At 52.4% G+C, this 24,450-nt stretch overlaps 8 protein-coding genes across 8 annotated transcripts; 3 read left to right on the top strand and 5 right to left on the bottom strand.

The window, feature by feature from the left end:
- Nucleotides 1-1,073: 1,073 nt before the first annotated feature.
- On the top strand, nucleotides 1,074-3,545 carry GT037_009812 (carbohydrate-binding module family 18; the record flags this gene model as incomplete). The annotated part of the gene is made up of 1 exon (XM_038934859.1): nucleotides 1,074-3,545. The coding sequence occupies one exon, from the start codon at nucleotides 1,074-1,076 to the stop codon at nucleotides 3,543-3,545; it is 2,472 nt and encodes an 823-aa protein (XP_038782660.1).
- Nucleotides 3,546-3,877: 332 nt separating this feature from the next.
- Nucleotides 3,878-4,246, bottom strand: GT037_009811 (uncharacterized protein; the record flags this gene model as incomplete). The annotated part of the gene is made up of 1 exon (XM_038934858.1): nucleotides 3,878-4,246. The coding sequence occupies one exon, from the start codon at nucleotides 4,244-4,246 to the stop codon at nucleotides 3,878-3,880; it is 369 nt and encodes a 122-aa protein (XP_038782659.1).
- A 39-nt stretch (nucleotides 4,247-4,285) lies between these two features.
- On the bottom strand, nucleotides 4,286-6,792 carry GT037_009810 (uncharacterized protein; the record flags this gene model as incomplete). Its single annotated transcript, XM_038934857.1, has 5 exons — nucleotides 4,286-4,459; nucleotides 4,522-4,749; nucleotides 5,327-5,350; nucleotides 5,407-5,678; nucleotides 5,733-6,792. 5 exons carry the CDS (start codon nucleotides 6,790-6,792, stop codon nucleotides 4,286-4,288), a joined length of 1,758 nt encoding a protein of 585 aa, XP_038782658.1.
- Nucleotides 6,793-7,401: 609 nt separating this feature from the next.
- Nucleotides 7,402-8,514, top strand: GT037_009809 (uncharacterized protein; the record flags this gene model as incomplete). The annotated part of the gene is made up of 1 exon (XM_038934856.1): nucleotides 7,402-8,514. One exon carries the CDS (start codon nucleotides 7,402-7,404, stop codon nucleotides 8,512-8,514), a length of 1,113 nt encoding a protein of 370 aa, XP_038782657.1.
- A 472-nt stretch (nucleotides 8,515-8,986) lies between these two features.
- Nucleotides 8,987-11,599, bottom strand: GT037_009808 (mif4g-domain-containing protein; the record flags this gene model as incomplete). Its single annotated transcript, XM_038934855.1, has 1 exon — nucleotides 8,987-11,599. One exon carries the CDS (start codon nucleotides 11,597-11,599, stop codon nucleotides 8,987-8,989), a length of 2,613 nt encoding a protein of 870 aa, XP_038782656.1.
- Nucleotides 11,600-11,873: 274 nt separating this feature from the next.
- Nucleotides 11,874-12,207, top strand: GT037_009807 (dolichol phosphate-mannose biosynthesis regulatory; the record flags this gene model as incomplete). Its single annotated transcript, XM_038934854.1, has 2 exons — nucleotides 11,874-11,975; nucleotides 12,028-12,207. 2 exons carry the CDS (start codon nucleotides 11,874-11,876, stop codon nucleotides 12,205-12,207), a joined length of 282 nt encoding a protein of 93 aa, XP_038782655.1.
- Nucleotides 12,208-12,563: 356 nt separating this feature from the next.
- On the bottom strand, nucleotides 12,564-19,589 carry GT037_009806 (wd and tetratricopeptide repeat-containing protein; the record flags this gene model as incomplete). The annotated part of the gene is made up of 6 exons (XM_038934853.1): nucleotides 12,564-13,024; nucleotides 13,082-15,693; nucleotides 15,744-15,921; nucleotides 16,585-17,331; nucleotides 17,385-19,328; nucleotides 19,409-19,589. The coding sequence occupies 6 exons, from the start codon at nucleotides 19,587-19,589 to the stop codon at nucleotides 12,564-12,566; spliced, it is 6,123 nt and encodes a 2,040-aa protein (XP_038782654.1).
- Nucleotides 19,590-21,520: 1,931 nt separating this feature from the next.
- GT037_009805 (benomyl methotrexate resistance protein) lies at nucleotides 21,521-23,229 on the bottom strand (the record flags this gene model as incomplete). The annotated part of the gene is made up of 3 exons (XM_038934852.1): nucleotides 21,521-22,084; nucleotides 22,140-22,600; nucleotides 22,665-23,229. The coding sequence occupies 3 exons, from the start codon at nucleotides 23,227-23,229 to the stop codon at nucleotides 21,521-21,523; spliced, it is 1,590 nt and encodes a 529-aa protein (XP_038782653.1).
- Between the last annotated feature and the right edge of the window lie 1,221 nt (nucleotides 23,230-24,450).

The following is a 24,450-nucleotide window of genomic DNA, read 5'->3' as shown; positions in this document are numbered from 1 at the left end:
TTTCGGGCAAAGGACGTCCCCAGGCGTGCCGTGGATGCAATCTCTTCGACGCCATGCGGCCGACTCGCGAAGCTTATCTGGCGTTAGCAAAGGCTTGAGTGCTTCCGTCGGCTTGGTGACAGCGCTTCAACGTTGCCAGGACGATCCTTCACTGGCGTCGACGTGGTCCCTGAGCATCGTGTGCCTCACCAATAGCCTCACTGTTGCGGCCCACCTTTACGAGGGCACATGTAGGCGTGCAGCATGCCTACTCCCCCACCACAAGGTCGCATCAGGCCCAGCGCATGCCGATTGCCGTCTTCCCCTCTGGCGGTGCATTGGGAGCCAGTCTTTGCGCCCAGAAATAGAAGTTCGAGTAGGCCAATCCCCGCGCCGATCTTGCCGCACAGGGCTGGCATTGGCTGACAGGGTGGAGATTGCCGCTCGTGCCCCTTAGGGCTGCCCTGGAGCAATACCGTTACTGGTCGAAGCGTCCAATGTGTGCCTGAATTTTCCTTTTCCAGTCGCAAATGGCCGAGCCGATGACTAGCACAGCTGAACGGCCCTCGTATACGCGCTTTCTACACAGGTACTTGAATCTGGGCGCGCCCGCTTCTGCTCTCCTCACCTCTATCGCTGTAGGCGCACTTCAAGCACCTTGCCTTCAGCACTTCACTCGTTATCCATCTCTCGACAGCTGTCACTCGTTTCCAGCTGCCTTGACACCATACAACCAACCCTCTAGTAATACTTAATTTGTTTTCGCTAGGTACGTACTTTCCATCTGAGCGTTCGCTACCACGCGGGGCTCCCTGTCGCCTGCCAAAAATACGTCGCTGTGCATGCTGGTGTTAGCCTCTTTTTTGCAACACCAACCTCGCGACACGACGACCATCTGCCCGCCCTCAAAAACAACTACATAACTGTCCTTGCGTCGCCCCCTATCATCAATGTCACTCATCACCTTCACCTACATATACCCTTGTAATCATCATTCTAGAACAGCATCTCGAATGATCACCGGCCCCAATCGCTGGCTTACACTCTTTATCACCACACTCGTTTCTAATCACTTTGACAGGTGAACCCTCACAATGAAGGCATCACTTTTCGGCCTCGGCGCCCTAGCCGGTTTGGCCAGCGCAAACATCAACTTCGAATGGGTTAACCCCAACTGCTCCAGCACCGACACCTTCAACCGCTGCTTGACTGGCCAGCACTGCGGCGACTACGACATCTGCGTACCGGATCTCAAGAGCGAGTACTCCAAGCTCGTCTCTCGATCCCAGCTACGTGTCGTTCCCGCCAAGAGGCAGGCTGCCAAGTACTCTACGGACGGAAAGTGCGGTCCTGCTAACGGCAACCTGCTTTGCGACCCCAAGAGCACAGTCTACTCCGGCACATGCTGCTCCGAGTACGGATGGTGTGGAAGCACACCCGCTCACTGCGGAACCGGCTGCTCTTCTGGCTGCAACAACGCGGGCGGTGTTACCACCACCCCCCAACCCACCAAGGCTGCCACTTCCGGTGCTGCTAAGCCCCGGGCTGACGGTCGCTGCGGAAAGGACTTTGGCGGCTCTACATGCGATGCCAACGGTGCTTTCGGTGGATGCTGCTCATCTTACGGCTACTGTGGTACCACTGACGGCCACTGCCTTGCCGCCAACGGATGCCAGAACGGATGCAAGGACACAACTCCTTCCAAGGGCCAACCCGCTAAGGGCGACCCTGCCCCTGTCTCTAGCCGTCCTCCTTCGTCGACTACTTCTGGCGAGCCAGTTCTTGGTAAGCCCACGACTGCTGCTGCCGCGAAGCCCACCGGCGTCGCCACTACTGACGGCAGCTGTGGTGCCAAGTTCGGAAACACTGTCTGCGGTGACTGGGCCCAGGGTAGCTGCTGCTCCATGTACGGCTACTGTGGTAACACCACCGCTCACTGCGGTGAGGGTTGCCAGAACGGTCCTTGCGTCAACGCCCCCAGCGTTCCTGCTCCTGCTGCCAGCCCTGCTCCTCGCGCCGCCAAGCCAGGTAGCATCGCGCTTAAGGGTCGCTCCGGTGTGCCTGCTATGCACGCTGGTCTGATGCCCAACGGCAAGGTCGTCTTCCTCGACAAGGTTGAGAACTACACTGAACTCAAGCTTGCCAACGGTCAGTATGCTTACTCTTCGGAGTGGGATCCCAGCACCGGCAAGCTCACCCCCTTGGCTTACAAGACCAACGCTTTCTGCTCTGGCGGTATCTTCCTTGCTGATGGCCGTTTCGCTTCTCTCGGTGGTAACGCTCCTCTTGACTTCATCGACCCCACTGTTGGTGATGGTTTCCGCGGTATCCGTTTCCTCAAGCGCTCCTCTTCCGATGCCTCCCTCGACGGACAAGCCTGGAACGAGCCCGGTACCCAGCTTGACACTCCCCGCTGGTACGCTTCCGTCCAGATCATGCCCAACGACCAAATCTTTGTCGCATCTGGATCCAAGAACGGTCTTGACCCCTCAAAGCCCGAGAACAACAACCCTACCTACGAGATTCTCAACGCCGACGGTACTCCTCAGGGAACCAGCTTCAACATGGAGATCCTCAGCAAGAACCAGCCCTACTACATGTACCCCTTCATGCACTTGATGAAGGATGGCAACCTCTTCGTTCAGGTTTCCAAGTCTGCTGAGATCTTCAAGGTCGAGACTGGAACTGTCGTCCGCACGCTTCCTGACCTTCCTGGCACTTACCGTACCTACCCTAACACTGGTGGATCCGTCATGCTTCCTCTGTCCTCTGCCAACGACTACAACCCCGACATCATCATCTGCGGTGGTGGCCCTTACCAAGACATCACCGCCCCTGCTGACCCATCTTGCGGTCGCATCAGGCCTCTCGATGCTGACCCAGAGTGGGAGATGGACTCTATGCCCGAGGGCCGTGGTATGGTTGAGGGAACTCTCCTCCCTGACGGTACCGTCGTCTGGGTCAACGGTGCTCAAGAAGGTGCCCAAGGTTTCGGTGTTGCCCAGGACCCCGCCCTCGAGGTCCTTCTCTACGACCCCAACCAGCCCAAGGGCAAGCGCTTCACCACCGGCCCTGCCTCCACCATTGCTCGTCTCTACCACAGTGTCGCTCTCCTCCTTCTCGACGGTACCCTCCTGATCTCTGGATCCAACCCCGTCGAGCAGCCCATCCTCACCCCTGACGCTAAGAACCCCTTCGTCACTGAGTTCCGCAACGAGATCTACACACCCCCTTACCTCCAGGGCAACCCCACTCGTCCCTCCGCCGTCCAGATCTCGTCCAAGAACCTCAAGGTCGCCTCGACCTTCAACATCAAGTTCACTGCTCCTGCCAACGCTAAGAACGTCAAGATCTCTCTCTACTACGGTGGATTCGTTACCCACTCCGTCCACATGGGTCACCGCATGATCTTCCTTGACAACACCGGCTTCAAGGCTGGCGCCACTGCCCAGAGCTTGACTGTCACCATGCCTCCTAACAAGGCTATTGCGCCTGCCGGTCCTTACGTCATCTACGTCGTTGTCGATGGTGTTCCGGCCATGGGTCAGTTCGTCCAGGTTTCATAGATGATGAACTAGGAAATAAGGGACTGAAGGGAAATGCACCTGATGCGATAATATTTCTTCTATCATCATTCACGTGTGTATATTCGCATCTGTGCAGTGGTGTGTGCGTGGAAGGCTATTGATAATTAGCGATTGCATTTGTCTCTTCTATAGAATAAAGGATTTTTATGTTCATAACGTTGTCTTACTTCAGTGATGTTTAGCGTGTTTTGTGATGTTTATTGATATAGCCTGGCAAATACTTGGTGCTATAAAGACTTTTAGCGGGTCCCGTGTTTACCACCTGACGTTGACATCGTTTCGATGCAAAGCCAAACACTCCACCTGCACCTTCACTTAACGAACACAGCACCTTCGACATCCCTCTGTTCAATCTTGGTCTTCTTGGCGTCTTTACCAAGAGGCGATACGCCCCTTCGCTTGACACCTGCAACGACATTGTCGGCAGCAGACGCCCTCTCCTTCTTGGCATCGACCTCTTTACCCTTTGTATGCTTCAAGTCATCCTTACCCTTGCCACCTTTAACCCTACCCTTTGGCTGCCAATCCAGCAAGTCCACGACCATCGTTTCATGGTACATGTCCTTCAATTGCTTTGGAATATGATCCATGCGCTCCTTGCCAATGATGTCCCACATCCACGCCATGCACTCGCGCATCTTGGGCGCTTCATTCCGCATTTCTGCGAGAGCATCTTCCATCACGGCGATCTTGTTCTTCAGCGCCTTGATAGCCCGAGGCTAGCCTTGAGGAGGGGTGGCGGGGATAGTGGAGGTGGGGACTGCAGTGTTGCTCTTGAGGATAGGAATGGTGCCGGCAGTAGATGATGTGGAAGCGGCCATGGAGGCGGGGACAGCACCATTTTGTGCAAGTGCAGCAGTCGCAGTTGCAGTAGTCTTCTTGACCTTGTCCAACTATAGGATCGAAGGTAAGAAGTCTGCATGTATCACATGCATTTTGTGTAGTCACCACATACCACAGCGCGTAGATCAGCATTGACGCGACAGACGCGAAAGCCTTCTTCGGCAATCTCTTGAGGAGTACCGCAATTGGCAAGGCGGGCACGAATTCGCTGGGTGTCAGGGTCGTTGTCCATTGTTGCTGAGGAGCGTAGTTTGCGGGTGTATGGAAGTAAGACGTTGATAGCGCGCTCGAGTGCTTTGGGTGTGAGAATGGTGCTATTTTTCTGGGCGATGCGGATGGACTACCTATCGAGGTTCTTGTTAGATGTGTAAGCTTACAGACACAAAAGGCAGGGGCATTTTAGGTTCGGTGTTGACAGAAGGCGTGGTAGAAGGAAGGCGAGGTTGGCGACAAGTGTAAGCTCTAGCGGTAGTGGCGAGTAGTGAACTCGGAGCAAACGCGCTTTCATTTTCACTTTAATTAGAAGGCGATCAAACTTTCTATCTTGACGTGTGGCCTAGCCTACTAAAAACAATGAAGTCATGTGTTTCGTGGGGAAGGACTTGAGTTGGTGGGAAATAGTGACATTGCAATATCGAAAATACCCTACAATGCGGTAGTGTCATGTTCTATGATAGCTACAACAATACCCACTCATTCAGGGACTTTCCTACTAACCTTTACTATCTGGGAGATTTCTCTTAAAAGAAGTACAGTTCGTTAGTACTGAACCACTTCCCTCCAGCTACCAAGAGTCCATCAGACCTCTGAAGCTTATATTGTGTGTTGCCTTTTCGATCTAACAAACGATCAGAAACAGTATACACTTCCTGTGATCCACCAGAAATAGGAGCATTAATTCGAACCAAATCTCCCACTTGATACGTCTCATATGAGGATGTCTAGAGAGTTGTTAGTTGATCAATTATCACGAGACCGGAGCAAACGAAGAGCATACTTCTTCAGGCTGTATATACGCTGCACCAGACGATGAGGATGCATATGTCGAAGACCCAAAGGTAGGAACGAACCCCACATTCTCAAGCTTCCACGTAGATATATTCTGAGCAGTCGCTACTCTCACAGTACTAGCTCCGAGTAACTTCTTTACATCCTCCAGCATGATTTCAGCCGGAATGATGTACAGATATGGAATCGAGACGCTGCCTGCGTATACCACGCCGCACAGCTTTCCTTCCCGAACGACCCAAGAGCCAGATAGGCCTGGAGCTATTTGACCCATTAGTAATATCCTAACACATCATGAGGTCTTCTCTAACATACAGGGCATTGTAGTCACTTCTATCATCCTCGTGAGCATGACAACACCTCCCACGACAATGGGTGCGTCGCCTTTCACCATAATTCCCTTCATCGGAAGTGTGTCGTCATTTGTACAGATCGTCACATCCCCAGATTTGAGTTCAGAGGTTGGCGTATAGTCTGAAACTGATTCGAAGTGTGACCGATCTTTGAGCTGGTATGTATTGAAACCTAAGTTCGGGAATGATTGTGGTTCCACCAGAGCGAAGTCTGCAGCATCAACAAGAGGCCTGTCGACTTTGACGCCTCGAATATATGCATCACCCAAGTATGCGAAAGTACTCGGGAACTGTGAGGGCTTCCATTCGAGCATATCCAGGTCTCTCAGCATAGGAGAGTCATCCGTTGTTTCTGTGACTATGTTCCGAGGATTCGGGATCGCATACTTCGTGATAGCGTGAGCGGTTGTTATAGCGAAGAGGTTATCATCCACAAGGATCAAGCCACCAATAGTGGTGTATGATTTGAAGGTACTGCCATCGGATGCTACTTCCATAGTGAATCTGGCACTAGTACCACATACAGAATCCAGGCTCTCATAGGCAGCTCGGATTTCAAATGTGTGTATGCCAGCTCCTGAAGATATTCTTACTCCTGACAAGATTTCCGGACCGCTGACGGTAACATGAGGCTCTCTCATCTGAAATCTTGCCAGGAACCTATTGAGATAGCTCAAGTTGCTGATTGAGCTTTTGATGCTACTTTTTGACTTCTTGTCACCGCCCGAAATCCAGATAGTAGGTGTCAACATGACCTCGACTCCATCCAGCTTACCCGCCATACACAAAACAATGGCCGTTAGGTAGACTGTGCTCTTATTCTTTCGTTTGACATGTGCCTTAAGCATTTCACAAACACGGTTGTCGTCAAACCACTCTCGCACCTCGGTTGGGGGCTGATGTCGCGACAAAAGGCCGATGTGGAGTCCCTCTACCAGAAATGTCTCTGCCTGGGGAACAAGCAATCCCAGACCTTGTGGAACGGGTAGTGGTGCAGGCTGGAGCGGCGTAGGATCAGTCATTTTCGGGTTATACTGTATGTCCGGACGGCAGCTAGACTGACACAACGCGAGCATGTGTGAAAAATCAGTAAAGCCAAAGTAAACTTCCTATACGATCACTGGCTCGCGCGAAGGACCAAGACGATATTTTGTGGCACCTGTAGATAGTAGCTGGAGATGTCAGCCGCGTCACTTAAACTGCCAGTAAAAAGTTACTGATTCTGATTCTCAATACCTGGATACATCAGCCATGTATTATACCTAAGTAGGTATGTGGTCTGGGTCGATGTAGTCTATGATTCAAGGTTGGTACTATAGACTGCGCTTGTCGTTGATGGTGTTAGTGACAGAAGGAACGCGGGGTGCGGCGCAGCAACCCAAGGAATTCAGCTGAAGTTATTGGTGGCATGAATTGGTATGCGCAAGCGAATCGTAAGTTGTGGCATATGTGAGATGACGTCCACCGTACAGGATCGGAAAACCCAGAACCCCGGAGCCAAGATTTTCCACCTCAGCCTTCCCATCAGTCCACATGAGATAGATGTAGCCTCAGTAGGTTCAGAAACCAACAGCTTTTACCTCACAAAACAGTTTCCTATCTGTGTTGCCGTATGAGGGCGTATCAGGACTATGTCGCTGGCCAACAAGAGACTGTTCTCGGACATACAAGATTTTGGAATAACGCAAAAGTGTGCCTTAATTAATGCTTTCTGGCCTCATCTGAACATTTCGGAAAGTGACTACTTCGAAGACGAATATACAGCTTTGTTTGGTTACTGGGGAGAGGTTCTGAAAAGCCTGCGCCCTTTTGGTCACGAGTTCGCGACAGAAGAGTGGGATGGCATGCTTGCTATACTCACCCAGTTGAGCTTTGGTAGGGATACAAAGAAAGAGGTACTGGTGTCAGATTTCAAAAAGAAACATCAGAATATTGGCGATAAAGCTATCGCGTGCTCTGTCGAACTCGCGGTTCGTCTTTGGATAGGTATCAACGTGCGCTCCAAAGGACTATTTGTTGGACCAGAAAAGTTGAAAGTGTCTTACATCCGATGGCAAAACGATCAATCACTGAAAGAGACGGTTGCTGCACCATTCATAAACAACAGAAGGAAAGCACGTTCAGCGTCGATATTCCTGTTCGACGATTCGTTCACAGCTGTGGGTCTTAAGGACATATGTCGATTGGAAATACTTTGGACCGATAATCTAGCGGACCATCTGAGACTACATGGGTCTCGGGGAGAACGCCAATTGTCAATCTACAAACATAAAATCTGCCTGATAAACCACCGAAAAGAACCCGAACCAATGCTCATTCCAAAGGATCTTCTAGATGAGACCATTTGTACCCTCGATCTCCTATTCCCCGAGGGCGACGAACCAACAGAGACCTTCTTGAACGACGAGAAGGTTCAGATGTGGATAGCGAACTCAATTGACATACCTCAAGCGATTGAACTTGATGACTTTGAGTTCTGGAGGAGTCGTTTGTCACAACTGCTGAGTTTGTTCTATGGACCTCCGGAGACTGTACGTCAAACCCTACTGGATAGAAGAAATACTGCCCAATTCGCAACCATATGGGTCACCATTTTCGGAGTGTTCTTCTTGACGATCCTCTTTGGCGTCCTCTCGACGGTCTACTCGGCCAAGCAGTACAATGTAGCTGTCGACTCGTACAAGCTTGCCCTTGCACAAGCATGTCAACAAATATCCCCACCATTACTAGGATACTGCACATAGCATGTCGCAAGCCTCTTCCTCTGGGGGCTCTACGACATCCGCGGTCACCGAATATAACCAGAACAGCCATTGGAATCGCTCATAGCTACCGACACCCAAATGACACCTACGACCCATCAAAGCTGCACGACGGACGGTATCGCCCATGCGCTGTCAGAGCCTCAAATAAGGTTAATGCCCCTTTAGCCCAGGAAACATACTATTGCATGAATGAAAGAAGAACTGTTCGGTACAAGGCTGCTGATGCAATGATATCTCTCTTCTCGTAGCTAGATCGATCGATGTACCTAAACTAATACCACGGTTTTGCCGCAACTTGCTTTCGTTCAATCTCGCAACTATGCTTCCAGTAAATGTACAATGCAAACGCTGCCATTCCATACACTCTTCCTCCCCGTAAAACGATATAACGCCCATTGCCATGGAACCCACGATTTTCTCTCCACTCTTATCAAAAGCTGCAGAACTCAAACTACGAGTCCCTCCTTCTCCTCGGTGGCGGACTGCTATCATCCCTCTTAATCCTTGGCGGCGGACTCTCACTGTATTCCCTCTTTATCGCTTTCCCCTTTCCATTAACGCCCCTCTCGGGCGGTGGGCTACTAGAATCCCTCCTGCGGCGCGGCGGCGGACTATCACTAACATCCCTCGCTCTCCCCTTCCCTTTGGACGGTGGTGGACTGCTCGACGCGCGTCTACGCCTGGGAGGCGGACTACTAGAATCGCGACGACGACGTGGAGGAGGTGATGGCGAACGAGACGGAGACGTCGAATACTTGCGACTACGGCGTGGAGGAGGAGAGCGGGATATGGAGCCAGATAGGCTACGTCCGCGACGTGTTGATCTGCCCTTTGGCGGTGGGGAACGAGACCGGGATACCGAAGATGAGGGGCTGCGACCACGTTTTCTGGGTGCCGGGGAGCGTGATCGAGAAAGGGAGGATGAGTAAGAGCGCTTGCTCCTGAGTTTGCGGGGTGCTGGGGAACGGGATCGTGATCGAGAGCGGGATGCGGAGCTGTAAGACCCGCTTCTGCCACGACCTCCACGTTTGCGAGCTGGCGAAGGGCTGCGTGTGTATGAACGGCCTCTTGAGCTAGATCTGGATCTAGATCTTGAGTCGTCGCGCCTTCTACGAACTGGGCTGCGTGATCGCGAATAGCTGCTTGAAGTGTAGCTTGATCTTGATGAGACACTGCGATCGTCTGAGTCGCTTTCTGGCTCGGGAAGTGGCTTAGGCTTGGGCGCACTGTTCTTGAGCCAGTCGCGCATGCCTTCGGTAAGCACACCCATACCGATGGCGGTGAAGAAGTTGATTGAGAAGCGTGTCTTGCTCTGGTCGTCTGCATCCGTGGGGAAGATACCAGTAAGACTGTCCTGTAGCATAGGATCCTTGAATCGCTCTACAACTACCTTTTGACCGAGTGAGGCTAGGAGCTCTTCGAACAGGATCTTGACGAAGATACGTGAACTGGATGTGGTGTCTTCCTCCGTCATCTTGACCACCTGAAAGACGTGCCAACCGATACCATCAGACGCTAGCAGATGGGCGAAGAACTGTGCGATGATGCGAAGGCGATTCGTCTCGAAGCGGTGGATAGTCTCGTAGTAGTGGGCGAATCCTTCCTCGAAAAGGTCGGTCCACATCCTGTTCAGCTTGCAGAAGCGCTCTCCGATCATGCCATAAAACTTCTCGTATGTGCGCTCCTGACTTGCGCACTCGACGATCATCGTTGTGAGCTCATTTTCCAGACCATGTGGTAGATTGATGCGCATAAGCTTGTGCACACACTCCTCGAAACCACCACTACTCTTGATGGTCAAGTAAATAGTTCGGCGCAGGTTGACGAGGTCCGCATTGGTCTGGTCCTTGACATCCATGGCCTTCACTTCCTCGTCTTCCTCATCCTCAGACGATGCATCCGTGTATTCGTCTTCATCGCTACCTTCCTCTTCGCCCAAAATCTCAGCCTTGATCTTCGCGTACTCTTCCTCATGCGCTTCGTAATCCGGATCAACCTTGAAGATGTTCAGACCGTCTTCGACCTTCAAATCGCCCTCAAGCGTATGGTTGTGGGTAATCTGATCCTCTTCCTCCACCAGATCCAGGTCTTCCCTTACGACAGGGTTGTCCTTGTACTTTGTGCGCCGAACCTCGAAGAGAACCTCAATCATATACTGTGTTCGCTTGTCGATGTCGGCTTCGTGGAGGATGTTGCGCATCTGGTCGAAGATGGCATTGGCGATCGCAGGCTTCATCTCGTCGAGGAAAGCACCGACCTCTTTCATGATACCGACTGCGATCTCAACGGAGTCATCGGAGGGCTTGTTGAGCAGGAGAAGCAGGATCTCGGCGATCAAGATCTCGTGGACGACTTGTGTGTTGACGAGGTGCGAAAGGAACATAGTGCTCGATAGCGCGACAGCCTTGTCGTTTCTCCTGAAGCCCTTCCTGAACTGCACAATCAAACGCCGAACCAGCAGATCGCCGACTTGAGGCAGCTTTGTGTTGACAATGGCGACCATGGCTGCGTAGATGGGCGTGAAGGGCAGACTGGCTGCTTGCGCCTTCATGATAGCTCTGCAGAACAGACCGCGGCCGCGCACCAGGTTCTCCGAGAACAGCTCCGGCACTATCATCTTGATGTTTGCCGTATTCGTCTTGTTGATCAAACCCTGGATCGACTTCTTGAGCGCCTCCCAAGCCATGCGCTGGAATTCGGGACTCTTCTTGTCGGTAATTGACTTTTGCATCTCGCGCAGTCGCGCAGGAGGAATATACGCGCCTCCAGCACGTGTCTTTGAATCGTCAACCGGCAGCTTGCGGTTCGCGCTGAAGGCATTCTTGAAGAGGTTCAATCGCGAGTCATCCTCGGCAAGGTCGTCGGTCGTGGGCTTTGGCGCCGGGCGACGGCCTGAGCCCCCATTGCGACGGTCATCCTCTTCATCATCTCTCCTACTTCTCTTCGATGGCCCAGCACTCGGTCCGTCGTATGGTGAGCGCTCGCGTTTGCGCGGAACTTCCTTGGCGTCGTCGTCTAGCTCCGGCTCCGGCGAAGGCAGTCGAACGGCAGATGCGACTTCCATTCTCGGTCAGCGGGTCGTGTCGAGGGTGAAGTATGTCGGTGGTGAGGCGTGAGTGACGCGCTTCGCAAAAGTTTAGCTCGCAGGCGGTTGGGCGATCCAAGGTTGCGGCGAACGGGCCGCGATTTCACCGACAGGGGTCCTTAGCTTGGCGCGACTTTGGGGGGGAAGGGACAGCGAGGTGATTGCAACCACCAAATACTCCAAGCTCATACACTCGTTCACTCCTTCGCCAAACTCCACAATGGTATGTTGCAGTCCCTCGGGTGGAAAAAATATGGTCACTGACAATAGAAAGGCCGATCGCCTTGTAGGTCTAAGCATGCTCGTCGCAGCGACTGCCATCTTCGTCTACTACACCGTGTGGACTCTGTTCATGGTATGTTCTTATACTCCTGCTTGGTTCTGCAACATTTCCTAACTCTATACAGCCCTTCGTGGATGACGACCACATCCTTCACTCCCTCTTCCTGCCACGCGTCTGGGCCATCCGCATCCCCGTCATCCTCATCATCCTTGGTACCACCGTCGTCGGTAGCTTCCTCTCGGTAGTCATGATAAGGAGCAACCGGAAGAAGGCGCTCAAGGCCAAGCAGAAGAAGGCCTCATAGAAGGGGGATACAGACAATTGCATCGCGGATGCTGGGCTTAATCTTCCAAGATAGGAGTAAAAGTTTAGGAGGGCGCAACGACATTGTATTGCGCCTATATAATTGGCTTGGTGGCTGTGCAATGAATACGGAAATGTCATTCAGACTTTTATTCTTACCTATATGACGTTGCAGTTATTTCCCATGCTTGTCTCACGAAGTGAAGCGGCTCTTGTATGCGATAGATGACCTTCACGAATAGGAGTAAAGCTTGGAGGGGACACATGAATGTTTATTGCGCGCCAACAAACTTCTTCTGACGGCCAGACAGACGAAAACATGACAACTTCGTTCAAATATGCATTCCCATATATACACTACATGATGTTACAATTCTCCTCAGTAATGATAACCGGCCCGCCTTCTCCTCCCTCCTCACCTCCACCCTGCCCCCTCGCAATATGCCTCGCCAACTGCGCGAAAACAGCCTGACTGATGAAATAATCATCCCTCCCGCCCTTCCTATCCATATCATTCTGGCTCGTAATCTGATAACTCTGGTGCATCCTCTTTCGACTGCTCAGTCCACCAGGCGCAACTTCGTCGTCGCTGTCGCTGGGAGCGTCGACTGCAGGCTCACTCTCAGTAGCCTCAGTGGAGGGTTCGGCGGCACGATTACGCCGTCTGCGGCCGAAATTGAGGCTGGAAAAGGAACCTGGATCAGATGATTGCACACCGACGCCTTTGCGTGCGTTACGCTGCAGGTGGGCGTCTGGAGAGAAGATCTTGATCGTGTGGTCGATACCAGAAACTGCCATTGTGGGTTCGTAGGGGTGACCTGTTCAAACTGTGTTAGACTCTTTCCTCTCTCTATACTTGAGTATACGAAACTTACCCTGAACAACATTCACCACCTCACCATCTCCCTCCAAGATGTTGACAAGCTCTGCTGTTTTGCGGTCCCAAATGAAAACGTGCCCAGAGTCACTCCCGCTGACGACGTATTCGTCCTGCAGGCCGAAATAGTTCACGTCCTTGACTGTCTTGACGTTGCAATGGCCAGTGTAGACACGTGTATGGGGTACACAAGGGACGTCGCGCTCGACTCTCCATCGCCTGTAACGACTGCGGCTGAAGTCTGATCGCCAGAGCATGTGTCCAGATCGTGTACGTTGAAGTCCTTCTTCGTCGACGGAGTCAGAGTCGTCATCGTCTTCCTGTTCTCCGTCGTCTGAGTCTGCATCACCGTCGGTGTCGTCATCATCATCATCATCATCATCCTCTTCTTCATCCTCTTCGTCAGCACTCTCAACGACCACTGATTCCGACTCGTTCGCATGAGAAGCGCTTAGAGTAGCCTCTTCCCGGACGCTGTTCTCTCGTGCTGCTGTGCTGACAAGTTCCGCATCTCGAACCGGCCCCTCATCTACTGTAGTATCAATTTCCTCTTGTCGTTCCCTCAATGCTTTCTCTTCCGCCCTGATCGTCTTATCTGATATACCCTGACCACCATAGGCGCGATCCACAAAAGCAAACTTGATATCCTTGGCTGCATTGCGTAGCACACCCCTCCCAACTTGATACACCCATCTCCTTTTTGCTGCAGCTCGCGTCTGCGTGGGCTCACTAGAAGATTCTGATTCTGATGTTGGATCTCTCTCGCCAGTGAGGTCAGCAAAGGGTACTTTAAGTGCATGACCGAAGGTATCTACAGCCTCGAATTCGGAGTCGAACAATATCCGAGTAGTGTCTGTCTCGAACTTGGAAGCATCCACGTTGACGATGCTATCATCGCTTGCCAATTCAAGCAGATATGGAATCAATCGCTCCTGTATAGCGTCCAAATCAGAATCATATGGGATCGGGAAGCGAGCGCTGCCACTTCGACGCGAAAACCCCTCCACGACTGCAGCAGGGCCACTATCAATCCACAATAGTATAGCTTTCAGGAAATCATATCCAAACTGTTCATGTTGTGGAAGCTCGCGTTCTCGAGGCGCCGGTTGTATAGACGCGAAATACTGAGCAATCAGTGCATCAGAGCTGGACCCGGCCAAGAGCTGTCCTCCCAGTACGCGGGTCAACGTCCCAGCTGCTTGCACGAAGCGACGAGAGGCCGCTCTGCTGTCGCGGAGCTTGTTTTGAACTGCGACGTCTACGGGATCTGGGTCGATTGGATAGCCCCAAGTTCTGTCTATGTCATCCATGTCGGACAAGATTGAATGCGCCAGACCCACGATAGATGTGCATGCAAGTCGAAGACCAGACTCACCGAGCTCTCCAAGCTCGAAGACATGTTTCGCTATTTTGACAGTTGTACTTGCAATACGGTAATGATCCGATGCTCGCAGATCGTTCAACTCTTCTTGGGTCATGCGGTTCTCGGCAGGAGGATGAATGCGAATATCTTCACTTTGACCATTCCCGTAGGTCACTCGGAGTGCCAGGTCCTCGTCAGCGCTTGCAGTTCGTGCTCTTGACTCTGCTCTCTCCACACCTTCTTGTGACAAGGTGCTAGACTTTGGTCGCTTGCGCTTCCTACTTGTGTCCTTCACACGATGGCCAGATCCACTATTTGACGTCTTGACGGGTTTCACATTCTCTCTAGCGTCCGGGGCCCTCAGGATGTCGAAACTGTAAATGTGATCCTGAGACCAACTCACGATGAGCTCATTTGGCTCAGCATCACTAATCTTGCATGCTGTAATGTGACCGCCATCGCTTCTGTTCATGCGACGCTTCCCGTTAGGCGCAAATTTCTTGACGCATTGTGTTGCCTTTCCTAACAGCTCTTCATCATTCTCACTCCAGTTTCCTGGACTAGAAAGTCTGGATCCCCGCTCGTTGTTGATGTCACGGCCGAGCATACGTCGATCATGTAAGAAGCAATGGAGATGCGCTCCACCCAATGCGATATAGTGCGGCTGACTAGGCGAGCAAGATACTGTGTTGAGATCCAGTCCATACCTGCCATACGAGATGAGCGGCGGCGGAATGCTGTCTGAAGCGTCTTCGTCTCTCGCCCACGCAGGTAGCATGGTGTCTCGTGCAGGCGGATATGCCCTTGAAGGTTGCCGTACATCCCACTGCCGTACTTCTCCGTCGTTCGAGCATGTAAGGAAGTAGAAGGGATTGTCTTCTGTGACGATGCGCTTGACAGTGTCGGTGTGGCAACGGAATGCTTTTGCGTTGGTGTCAGCTTCTGTGAGCGTCACCCTGCTGCGTGCTCTGCCTGCACTTCCTCCGCTGTTGGATCTGCCAGTAGACCGGAGGGCCGAGTGCCCTGAGTGTTCGATATCGAATATCCTTACATCGTCTGTTGCGCTGACAATGGTGCCATCGTTCGAGTAGGGCATGAACTTCACCGAGAAGATGTTGGACCGGTGACCCGTCTCGATAGAAGTGGTGAGGCTGAACTGCGAGGTGGACGATTCGGGGTGGTACGAGTGGATATTGATGCGATGGTCGTCAGAGCCAGAGGCAAGTAGCCGGCCTGAAGTTGACCAACTAATAGAGTCAGGTCGTGTTACTGATGTTCATGTAGGGCAACGGCATACCTCAGAGCATTGACGCATCCGTTGTGGCCTTCTAGCTCGTTCACGATGTCAAGGTCGTTAATCCATTTGCGATCACCGTATATGGATCGAATGTCGGAGTATTTTCTGGGCTGCTGTCCGACTTCGCGCTTGAGTAAGCGGTCGTAGACTGTGTACTTCATTTTGACACGTTGTATATCTTTCCAGGAGCTTATATGGGTTTGATGAGAGTCGCTCGAGCAAGGAGCGGAGAGGCAAATGCTAGGTGAAGGGTGATGCTTCTACAAACAGCTAGGCGAACGCAAGGTGAGGCTGCGAGTTTCAGTCAGGTGGAATGATAAGTAAGTGGAATGGCTTCTGTATGGGCATCGCGGCGCTCTGACGGTCGAGTTTGTTGCGTCGACAAAGGCTGCGCGTTTGCGTGGATTTGGTGTTCGCGAGGGAATGACGAAAGGTGACTGGGCTGTCTCCACCACGTTTCGAAGCTCCAAGCTTCTCCCCCGCGGCCTCCCGCTGCCGACCCGCAACCCTCGTCTTCCGTCTGCATCATTAATAAGCCATTGCCAGATCGCTATGTTCCGAACTTTCTTCACAGCTGAGGATTGCGAACGCGTCTACATGGACGTCCAGACACGAGGAGCATCATCAAGGGACTAATCAAGCAACAGAGAGCGAAAATCGCGCGTACTCGCATGACATACAACTACGTATAGTGGTATCTAAAAAAAACGTACGAAATGACATGAGAAACGTAAACATCAGAACAACTCTCCAACCATCACATCTCAAATTTATAGAACAAGAACGGCACCAACAACACCAACAACCATCATGAATCCCGCGCCAGCACGGCTAGCAGCACCTGTGAACTCCGCCGGCATAGAAGGGTAGGCGGAACCAACACCAGTGCCAGTAGGCATAGGGGCGTAGCTGCTGGCAGAGCCGGCAGGGACGTAAGGCACACCTCCAGCGCTGACCGTTGGGTAAGGAGCGGGAGCGTAGGTGGGAACGGCGACCTTAGAGAGGGTGGAGGTAACGCGGACGGTGCTGGTCACCTCCTGCTCGACAGGCTTCTTGGGGTACTCGGATGCGATGGGTGCAGATGGGTAGCCAGCGGCGGCAGAGGAAGAAGCTGGCTTGGGTGCCTCGGGCATGGCAGGATATTCAGCCGCCTTGGAGGCTTCAGGAACGGCAGGGTAGGCGGGCATGGATTCCTGAGGAGCAGATGGGTACTCGGCGGCCTTGGAAGTCTCAGGAACAGCTGGGTGCTCGGCAGCCTTGGAGGGCTTAGGGGCAGCTGGGTATGCGGGCATAGACGCCTCAGGGACGGCAGGGTATCCAGGCTTGCCAGAGGACACGGGCTTAGCAGGGTAGTCCGCGGGGTATGCAACGGAAGGAGCGGACGATGGGTATGCGGGCATGCTGGTAGGCGTGACGATGGGCTTGGTAAGAGTCACGGTAACGGTGCTGGCAGTGTAGACACTGGTGGTCCAACCTTCAGGTACGTCGGCCGAGCCGGTGGGCTTCGCGGCGCACTTGGTGCAGACGGTTGTCCAGTATGTGGTGGTGACGGTAGTCAAACCAGTAGGGCAGACATCGACGTAGGTAGCTATCAGATGTTAGCGAATAGTAAGTGGATGTTTGGGCTCGCCATAAACTTACTAGTGATGACAGTGGCGGTGGTGGAGCCAGTAGGAGCACTGGAGTACTCAGAGTAATCAGGCTTCTTCGTAACCGATGGAACGCTGTCATAGCCAGTGCTTGACTCAGCGTCGCTCTTGGAGCTCTCAGCAGGATACTCGGGGTAGTCCGCACCCTTGCTAGCAGAGTAGGTTGAGGTGGGGTACACTGGGGATGCAGTAGAGTAGACACCAGATGACACCGAGTAGACATCGCTGGAGCTGGCGCCAGTGGGGTATGCAACGCTGGAGGTGCTGCAAGAAGTCGAAGAGATGCCCTCAGGGGTAGTTGCGGAGACAGTGTCAGTAGGGTACATGTCGCCCGATGTGGTCGCGGATACAGTGTCAGTGGGGTACTTGTCGGTTGAGGTGGAGGTCTCGCTTGAGGAAGGAACGTAGACAGAGCTGCTAAGAGTCTCGGATGCAGAGATTGTGGCAATGGATGACGGCTCAATGAAGGTGCTGCTGACAGTCTCGACAGAGCTCGGGGTCTCGGTCGGGTAAGGCACGTATACTGAGCTACCCTCCTTTGTGGCAGAGATGGTGTCAATGGAAGAAGACTCAGTCGCGGAGCTGCTGATGGTCTCAACAGAGCTGGCGGTCTCAGTCGGGTAAGGCACGTAGGCTGACTCGCTGCTAGAGGCAGACGCAGAGATTGTCGCGATGGAAGATGGCTCGATCAGAGTGCTGCTAACAGTCTCGACGGAGCTGGCGCTCTTGGTAGAGACAGTTTCGTATGCTGAGCTACTGCTGCTGCTGCTGCTGCTGGAAATCGAGCTGGAGGTGAGGTATGCAGACGAAGAAACCGTGCTTGAGGTGATGTGAGCAGAAGATGAGGTCTTGCTGCTGGTGATCATGGTGCTGGGGGTAGGAGTGCTGGAAGGGATCTTGCTGCTCGAGATGGGAGTAGAGGACGAGATCTTGGTGGACGAGCTCTTCGTGGATGAGGTCTTGGTAGAAGTAACAGGGGTGCTGGAAGGTGTCTTGGTGGTCGAGGTCTTAGTAGATGTTGTTGAAGACCTGGTGCTGGAAGACACGATGGGATTGTAGTTCTGCAAGAAAGTACCCTCGACAGCATACTTCATCCAAGTACCGTAGGACCGCCCGTATGTTGGGTTCCTGACGGAAACGGAGGCCTCCCAGAGCATCACACCGCCGAAGTTGGTGTTGCCTTTGTACTTCGTAATCAGAGTGTTCGCATCTTCGGGCGTGAGGTAGTCTTCCTTGTGCGTGGGGAGACCATCCGGACCTGCGGCCAATCCAATGTAGAACTTGAGGTTGGGGTTCGCAGAGGCCTTGATCTCAGAGATCCATTTGTCGAAAGTGAAGGTGCTAGTCTTCTTGTCCTTGATGTCTTGGACGGCCTGAGCGGCAGAGCAGATTCGGGTGTTGTAGAACTGAGTGAAGATAAAGTCGAAGGGGACGGCCTTGAGAACCGGTGAGATCCTGACGTCTGGGACAACGCACTGAGGAGCGGCGGAGAGAAGCATCTTCGAGTTGCTCTTGACGTACTTGCCGAAGACGTCGTAGTTCTTGTAAATGTACTCAGCTGAAGGCATGTCGTAAGTCTGCGCCTCGAGATCGAGGTCGAAACCGTCAACGACCGCATCGCCGAAAGGACGAGGCCTACCAGCCGCCTTCCAGGCAGCGGTGGGAGGACCATAGGCTTTGATCAGGAATTCGGCGGTCCATTGAGCGACCTCAGGGGATGGCAGATAGTAGTCAGTAGGCCAACCACCACCAAGAGAGAGCATGACCTTCTTGCCGCTCTTCTGGCAAGCAGTGATAGCATCTCCCACGCCAGGGCATGAGCTGTAAAGCTTGCTGTCCTTCTTCAGAACCGGGTCGTAGTATACTTCGCTACCACACGCGTTGGCGTGGTTGCTTCCCGGGTATGAGCCTACTACTGAAGGGAATGCGTTGATGACTGTCATTCAATGCCATTAGCATTGCTTCCAAGTCTAGAGGACAACCCTGATCCACTGATGAAGATATATCATTACTTACAGCCAATGTTGACAATATCGATGTTAGGATCAGCGCAGACCTCGGACAGTGGGATCTGAGCATTTCCTTGTCCCCAGTACATAGCAATGTTCGTCTTAGCAGCATTGTCGAAAGCCGCAGAGACACCGGAGGCAAGAAGCCCAGCTGCGAAAGCAGCGCGAGTGAAGGTTGAGGGGGACATGATTATGGGATTAACAGTATTAGCAACGATATGCAATTTTCAATGATAGGACGGCCGGAGGCCAGTAAAGATCGTGATGAGCGGACTCAACGAAAGGACGCAAGCAAAAATGCTGCAATTAGGATGTAGTCTCGAAAGAGTGACTTGACGACGAACTGGAAAGCAGTGCGACTGACGATGAGAAAAGAGGACATGGGAGATTGCGCTATATCTAGTCTTGGCCCACAGGGCTGTACCTGCATGAGCGAGATGGAACGGACGTTGACTGTGCCGCCTAGTAGCATGAAGCCCATCGTGCAGAATGAGACGGCATCGTGTACCTGCAGAAACAGGACGATGGCTGCCGTAGTTCCATGCCATTGGTAGAGGTGCCTGGATTCTAGCCGCTTCCGGTCTGAAGTATCGTAGGGCCTCCAACTGTACCTGCGCCTGCGCGAGCGCTAAGCATTAACATGGCTTTTGGAAACGCTTCCATGTGACGCCTTACCCTAGCTTCAAGACCGGTGAATGGGCCGTGTCTGAGTATCGATAGCATCAATCTCGGTTAAATCGTAGAGAGGGTTCCTTCGAGCGTCAGCAAAAGGAAGGAGGGTGGGTGGTGCCTGGAATAATGGCTCAGAACGGTCAGTCGGTCCTGCGTCCCGGTGGCGTGGTTATTCTTTGTCGCATTATACGAGCTGGCACATAAAGACAGTGACTTCTGCTCGTGATGATTTACATCTTGCGATGGATCGGCAATGCCGGTTGAGCTGGCCAGAGAATGGTATGGTACCACAATGGCCTCCTGAATATGCAGTCGGGATAATGTAAACACCGGGTCTTTGGGTGGCTACCTGCAGGAATCTTCTCATGGCGGCTTGGGTGCAGTGGTTTCATCCCAATGGGGGAACGAGTCCGAGTAAACTGGTGTTGGTTGTGATTGAAGAGGCGTCGGCTACGGCTCAAGCGATGGTTAAGTCAGGGGCACCGAGCGTTAACCATGCCGTTTTGGGACAGGCACTTTCAGCCCTGTCAGAATCGCATCCTTCAACGAGGGTCTCTTTCTCTCCCCGCCCGCCCGCCCTTGCTCCTGGTGCAGGCAACATATTATACAAATACGAGATATTCTCGAGCGCTCTAGTCTTGTTGTTTCGGATGATCCCTTCGAATATCATCTTATCCGCCTGATGTTCCTTCTCCGTCTGATGAGCCAAGACTGACGATAGGTTATTCTTGGTGGAGACATGTGGTGGGTCTAGCCTCGGACCAGTTTTTCCTGCGGGAGGTCCGCGACAAACGCTATCCATCGAATTCGCGAAAACGACACGTCCAGGGAGCTAGCACACGCGCTGCTATGGGACCTGTGGTTTGAGGATGACGGGAGCCATCGAAAGCGCAGAGCAACATGAGTTGTAAGGCAGAGACTTGTCGTGCTCTGACTCATCTGCAGCGCCGAAGCCCATTATCATGAGTATGCAGATCTTGGGAGGATGCGACCTCGAGACGAGCACACTTCTGCAGACTGCCTGGCGAGTAGGCTGGAATTAGAATGCGAACATACTGCACTGAAGCCTGTCCTGGTGAAATTTTGACTAAAATGTTACGTGCTGCGAGCAATCCAGGGACTGAGGTGAGTTGCGCAATCGGTACGAGCCCTGGAGGTGATTTGCAGACCCGCGGCGGGTGCTGGCGCAAATCATGAGCTGGCGTTCGCCGATCCTTATCAAATACGACTGCGCGGCAAACTCTTTGCGAGCTTAAGCAGACTTCACATTGCCTTTGCAGAAACTATAGCGATGGACTCAGTGATATTAAGTTCGCATATGTCTATTATTACTCATTAGGTATCAGAAAACTCGTTCCCTGTACACGCTTTCTTAATTCATACAGTAAAACCTTCCGTTCTCCACTAAGCAGCAACCGATAGCCCTACACTTATTACATCTCTATCATCAGACAACAGCAAAGCGACTCCGCTGTCGCAACGTCTTGCCAAACCTGTAAAGTGCAAAGATGCCCAAAGAGCACAGCACCATGCAGCCTGCCAGCAAACTCACACCACCATCGATCCCAATACCCTGGAACATGGGCCTTGCGAATAGGATCGCCGCAAATGCAAACGCGCTTCTGCTCAGACTATTGGCGCTGAAGATACTGGCTGCGTATGTCGGGTAAATGTTGGGAATGTAGAGCAGAACACTCTGAGCGATGAAGTAGATGCCAAAACATGTAAGACTAAGGCCAATAGTAGGCACCATCCAATGGACCGAGGGTCTGGACGCCCATGCGAAGATGAACAGGCCCACTGCAATGACAGGACTGGCGACCATACCGGGCCATAGATGGTTCTCGAGTTCTCCGAACGTCCCATTCATAAGGCGTGGGAAAACGCGGTACTTGAGGTATAGCACATGCGCAGCAAAGGCAGAAAGACAGGCTGGAAGGATGCAGAGGAAGATAAGGCCTGTGGACTCAGCATTGAAGCCGTAGTAGACGGGATACACGAGAGGCAAAGACTAAGATGGATGCGTCAGCAGTGTTGTCTGTAATCTGACCAAGATGGGTACTTACCTCGAAGAACGAGTAGTAGATGCCATAGCATAAGCCCATGTACACCGTGGTGAACAGGATAGCAGGATCCAGAGCGTTGATCTCCCAAGGCTTGACAAGCGCGTCGAACAACAAGCTGCTAACTTTCATGTCCCTCTGCTTTCGCTCCGAGGCCGACATCAACTCTTGATTTCCGGTATCCTCTCGCATGCGCTTTGCTTTGTAGTATAGGATGGTGGGTCCTGAGCTCTCTGGCAAAATCAAGAGTATGGCGAGGTATACGGGTCCGGCAATAATGAGCAGCTCCCAGCTCGAGAAGCGCCAGCCCAAGTCCTTGACGGCATATGAAGATAGAGTCGGGCCGAGCGCAGGTCCCAAGGTTGCGACGGCAGCCCAAAGGGCGACAGCGAAGGGGAACTCCGCCATGGTCCAGATGTCGCCGAGAGACGCACCAGCGGTGGCAAGACAGGGTGATGCCATGACTAAATGTGAAGATAGGAAGTCAGTATGAATCTCACAAGTAGATCGAGAAGGGGTTGTGCTTACATCCCAGGAGGAAACGCAGTACCATCAGACCAGCAAAGTTGTCCACCAGCGCGGTTGGTATGCACAAGATGATGAAGAAGAAACCAGATATCGCATACGGAGGGTTTCTGCCTATAGCCGGTACTTCAGATAGTGGTGAGAAGAGCAGGCATCCAATACCGTAACCCAGCACGTAGAGCGCAATACCCAGCGAGGCAGCGACGTGGCTGACATCAAACTTGTCCATGACAGCTTGTTGTGAGGACGTGTATATCGAGGAGCCGACGTACACGGCGAAGGTGTAGACGCAGAGCAAGACCGTCACAAGTATTTTGTGGGATTGAGGCCAGTTCTGAGGATTGCTTGCGTCGCTTGGTCCATTCCAATCGACAAGTGTGGTCTGGTGCTGCTTAAGCTCTGCTCCAACAGCTGCATCTGTGATGACATCTTCTTTTGGGAAGGGGAGGTCGTCGGTCGACGATGAAGCAGATATCGGCTTTGCTGTTGTGCGGGTATAGTCGAATTTGCGATGCTTAATGTAATGTGCTAAGGTCCCAACGCTAGAATGTCTGAAGAGGTATGACATTTTGGCGATGTTACTGTAGAGGTTGTGCGATTGGAAGGAGATACTAGGGGGGACAAGGAAGTATGTATATCGCTAGTAGCAGCGACCCAGGAGCGGCAGGTGAGGGTAAGTTGAGAAGCCGTCAAGAGAAGCGTGCTTGTAGGACAAAAGGCTGAAACGTGGTGATGTTGTACTGGCACAGAGAGCCTGTTCTGTGGGCTTATATCCTTCACTCCGGCTACCACATTAACTCTATGTCTTACATGCCCAGCACGGAAGTTTGTCAGATTTTCTTGCACATCATGAAGGTATGGCTCTTGGCAGAAGAGAATAACAAAGTCCCACAATATGTCAGCGGAGTCAGAGACGGATATGCCGTACTGTTCGTGTATGTCTCCGATAGCTCCTGAAGCAGTCACAATCTACATGGGTAAGTCTTACCCTCCACCACGTACCGGCAGACTATAGGACAGAAGTCAGGGAATCCATGCTCGACCCGGTTTTTGCAGTGTTGCGACTCGTCGACTTCTCTTCTGACAGTAGTTCAACGAATGTGCGTGTGGTTTTAGCGGAGTAAGCGGACATAAAACGTGATCGGAGGTAAGATCTAATGATTCGCCAACCAATGATTGCGGCATGTGTAAGGTAAGTAGATAGCAGGGTCTTGTCTAAACGGACGACCGCGCGGAGAGGTCCGAGATATGTTTGCTTGGTACTTGGGATCGGTGTAGTGCAAGCCATGTAAGCCAATGCATTACCCGAAGATGATACCCCTCCGGTCGCGATGCTTCTCGAAAAGCAACACGAAGGCGTGATCAGCACCTAAAAGACCACTGAAGCATATTTGGCAAGGTGTCATTACGGAGACCCTGACGATGACCTTTCGATGAGATATTCGCAAAGTTTCGTCCGAAGGCATATAAAGTTTCCGATATTTGTAAGTCGATCCCGTGTGTACCAAAATCCAGGTTCAGTTCGGCTGACAAAAAAAGGCTGAACTATCCAATGTCGCCATTGGAGGTGGCTGTCTGCAGCTTATCCTATTCGTTGGAAAGCCAGATCCCGCCTGGATAGTGTAAGCACTGGGATGTCTTATCGCGGACTCACACATGCATGAACGCCGCGAGGTAGACAATACTGTTATGCTTGCTCTCGAAGTGACGAACTAGTTGCATTTACCGTAAGTAGAGCTTTTCATAGGGCGCTTATTGATGACGATGGTTGTACGCAGTGATATCGCTT

The sequence above is a fragment of the Alternaria burnsii genome (assembly GCF_013036055.1).
Source record: "Alternaria burnsii strain CBS107.38 chromosome Unknown 725, whole genome shotgun sequence".
Taxonomy (NCBI): domain Eukaryota; kingdom Fungi; phylum Ascomycota; class Dothideomycetes; order Pleosporales; family Pleosporaceae; genus Alternaria; species Alternaria burnsii.
The sequence above is the reverse complement of the archived record's forward strand: the minus strand, read 5'-3'. Positions and strand labels throughout refer to the sequence as shown.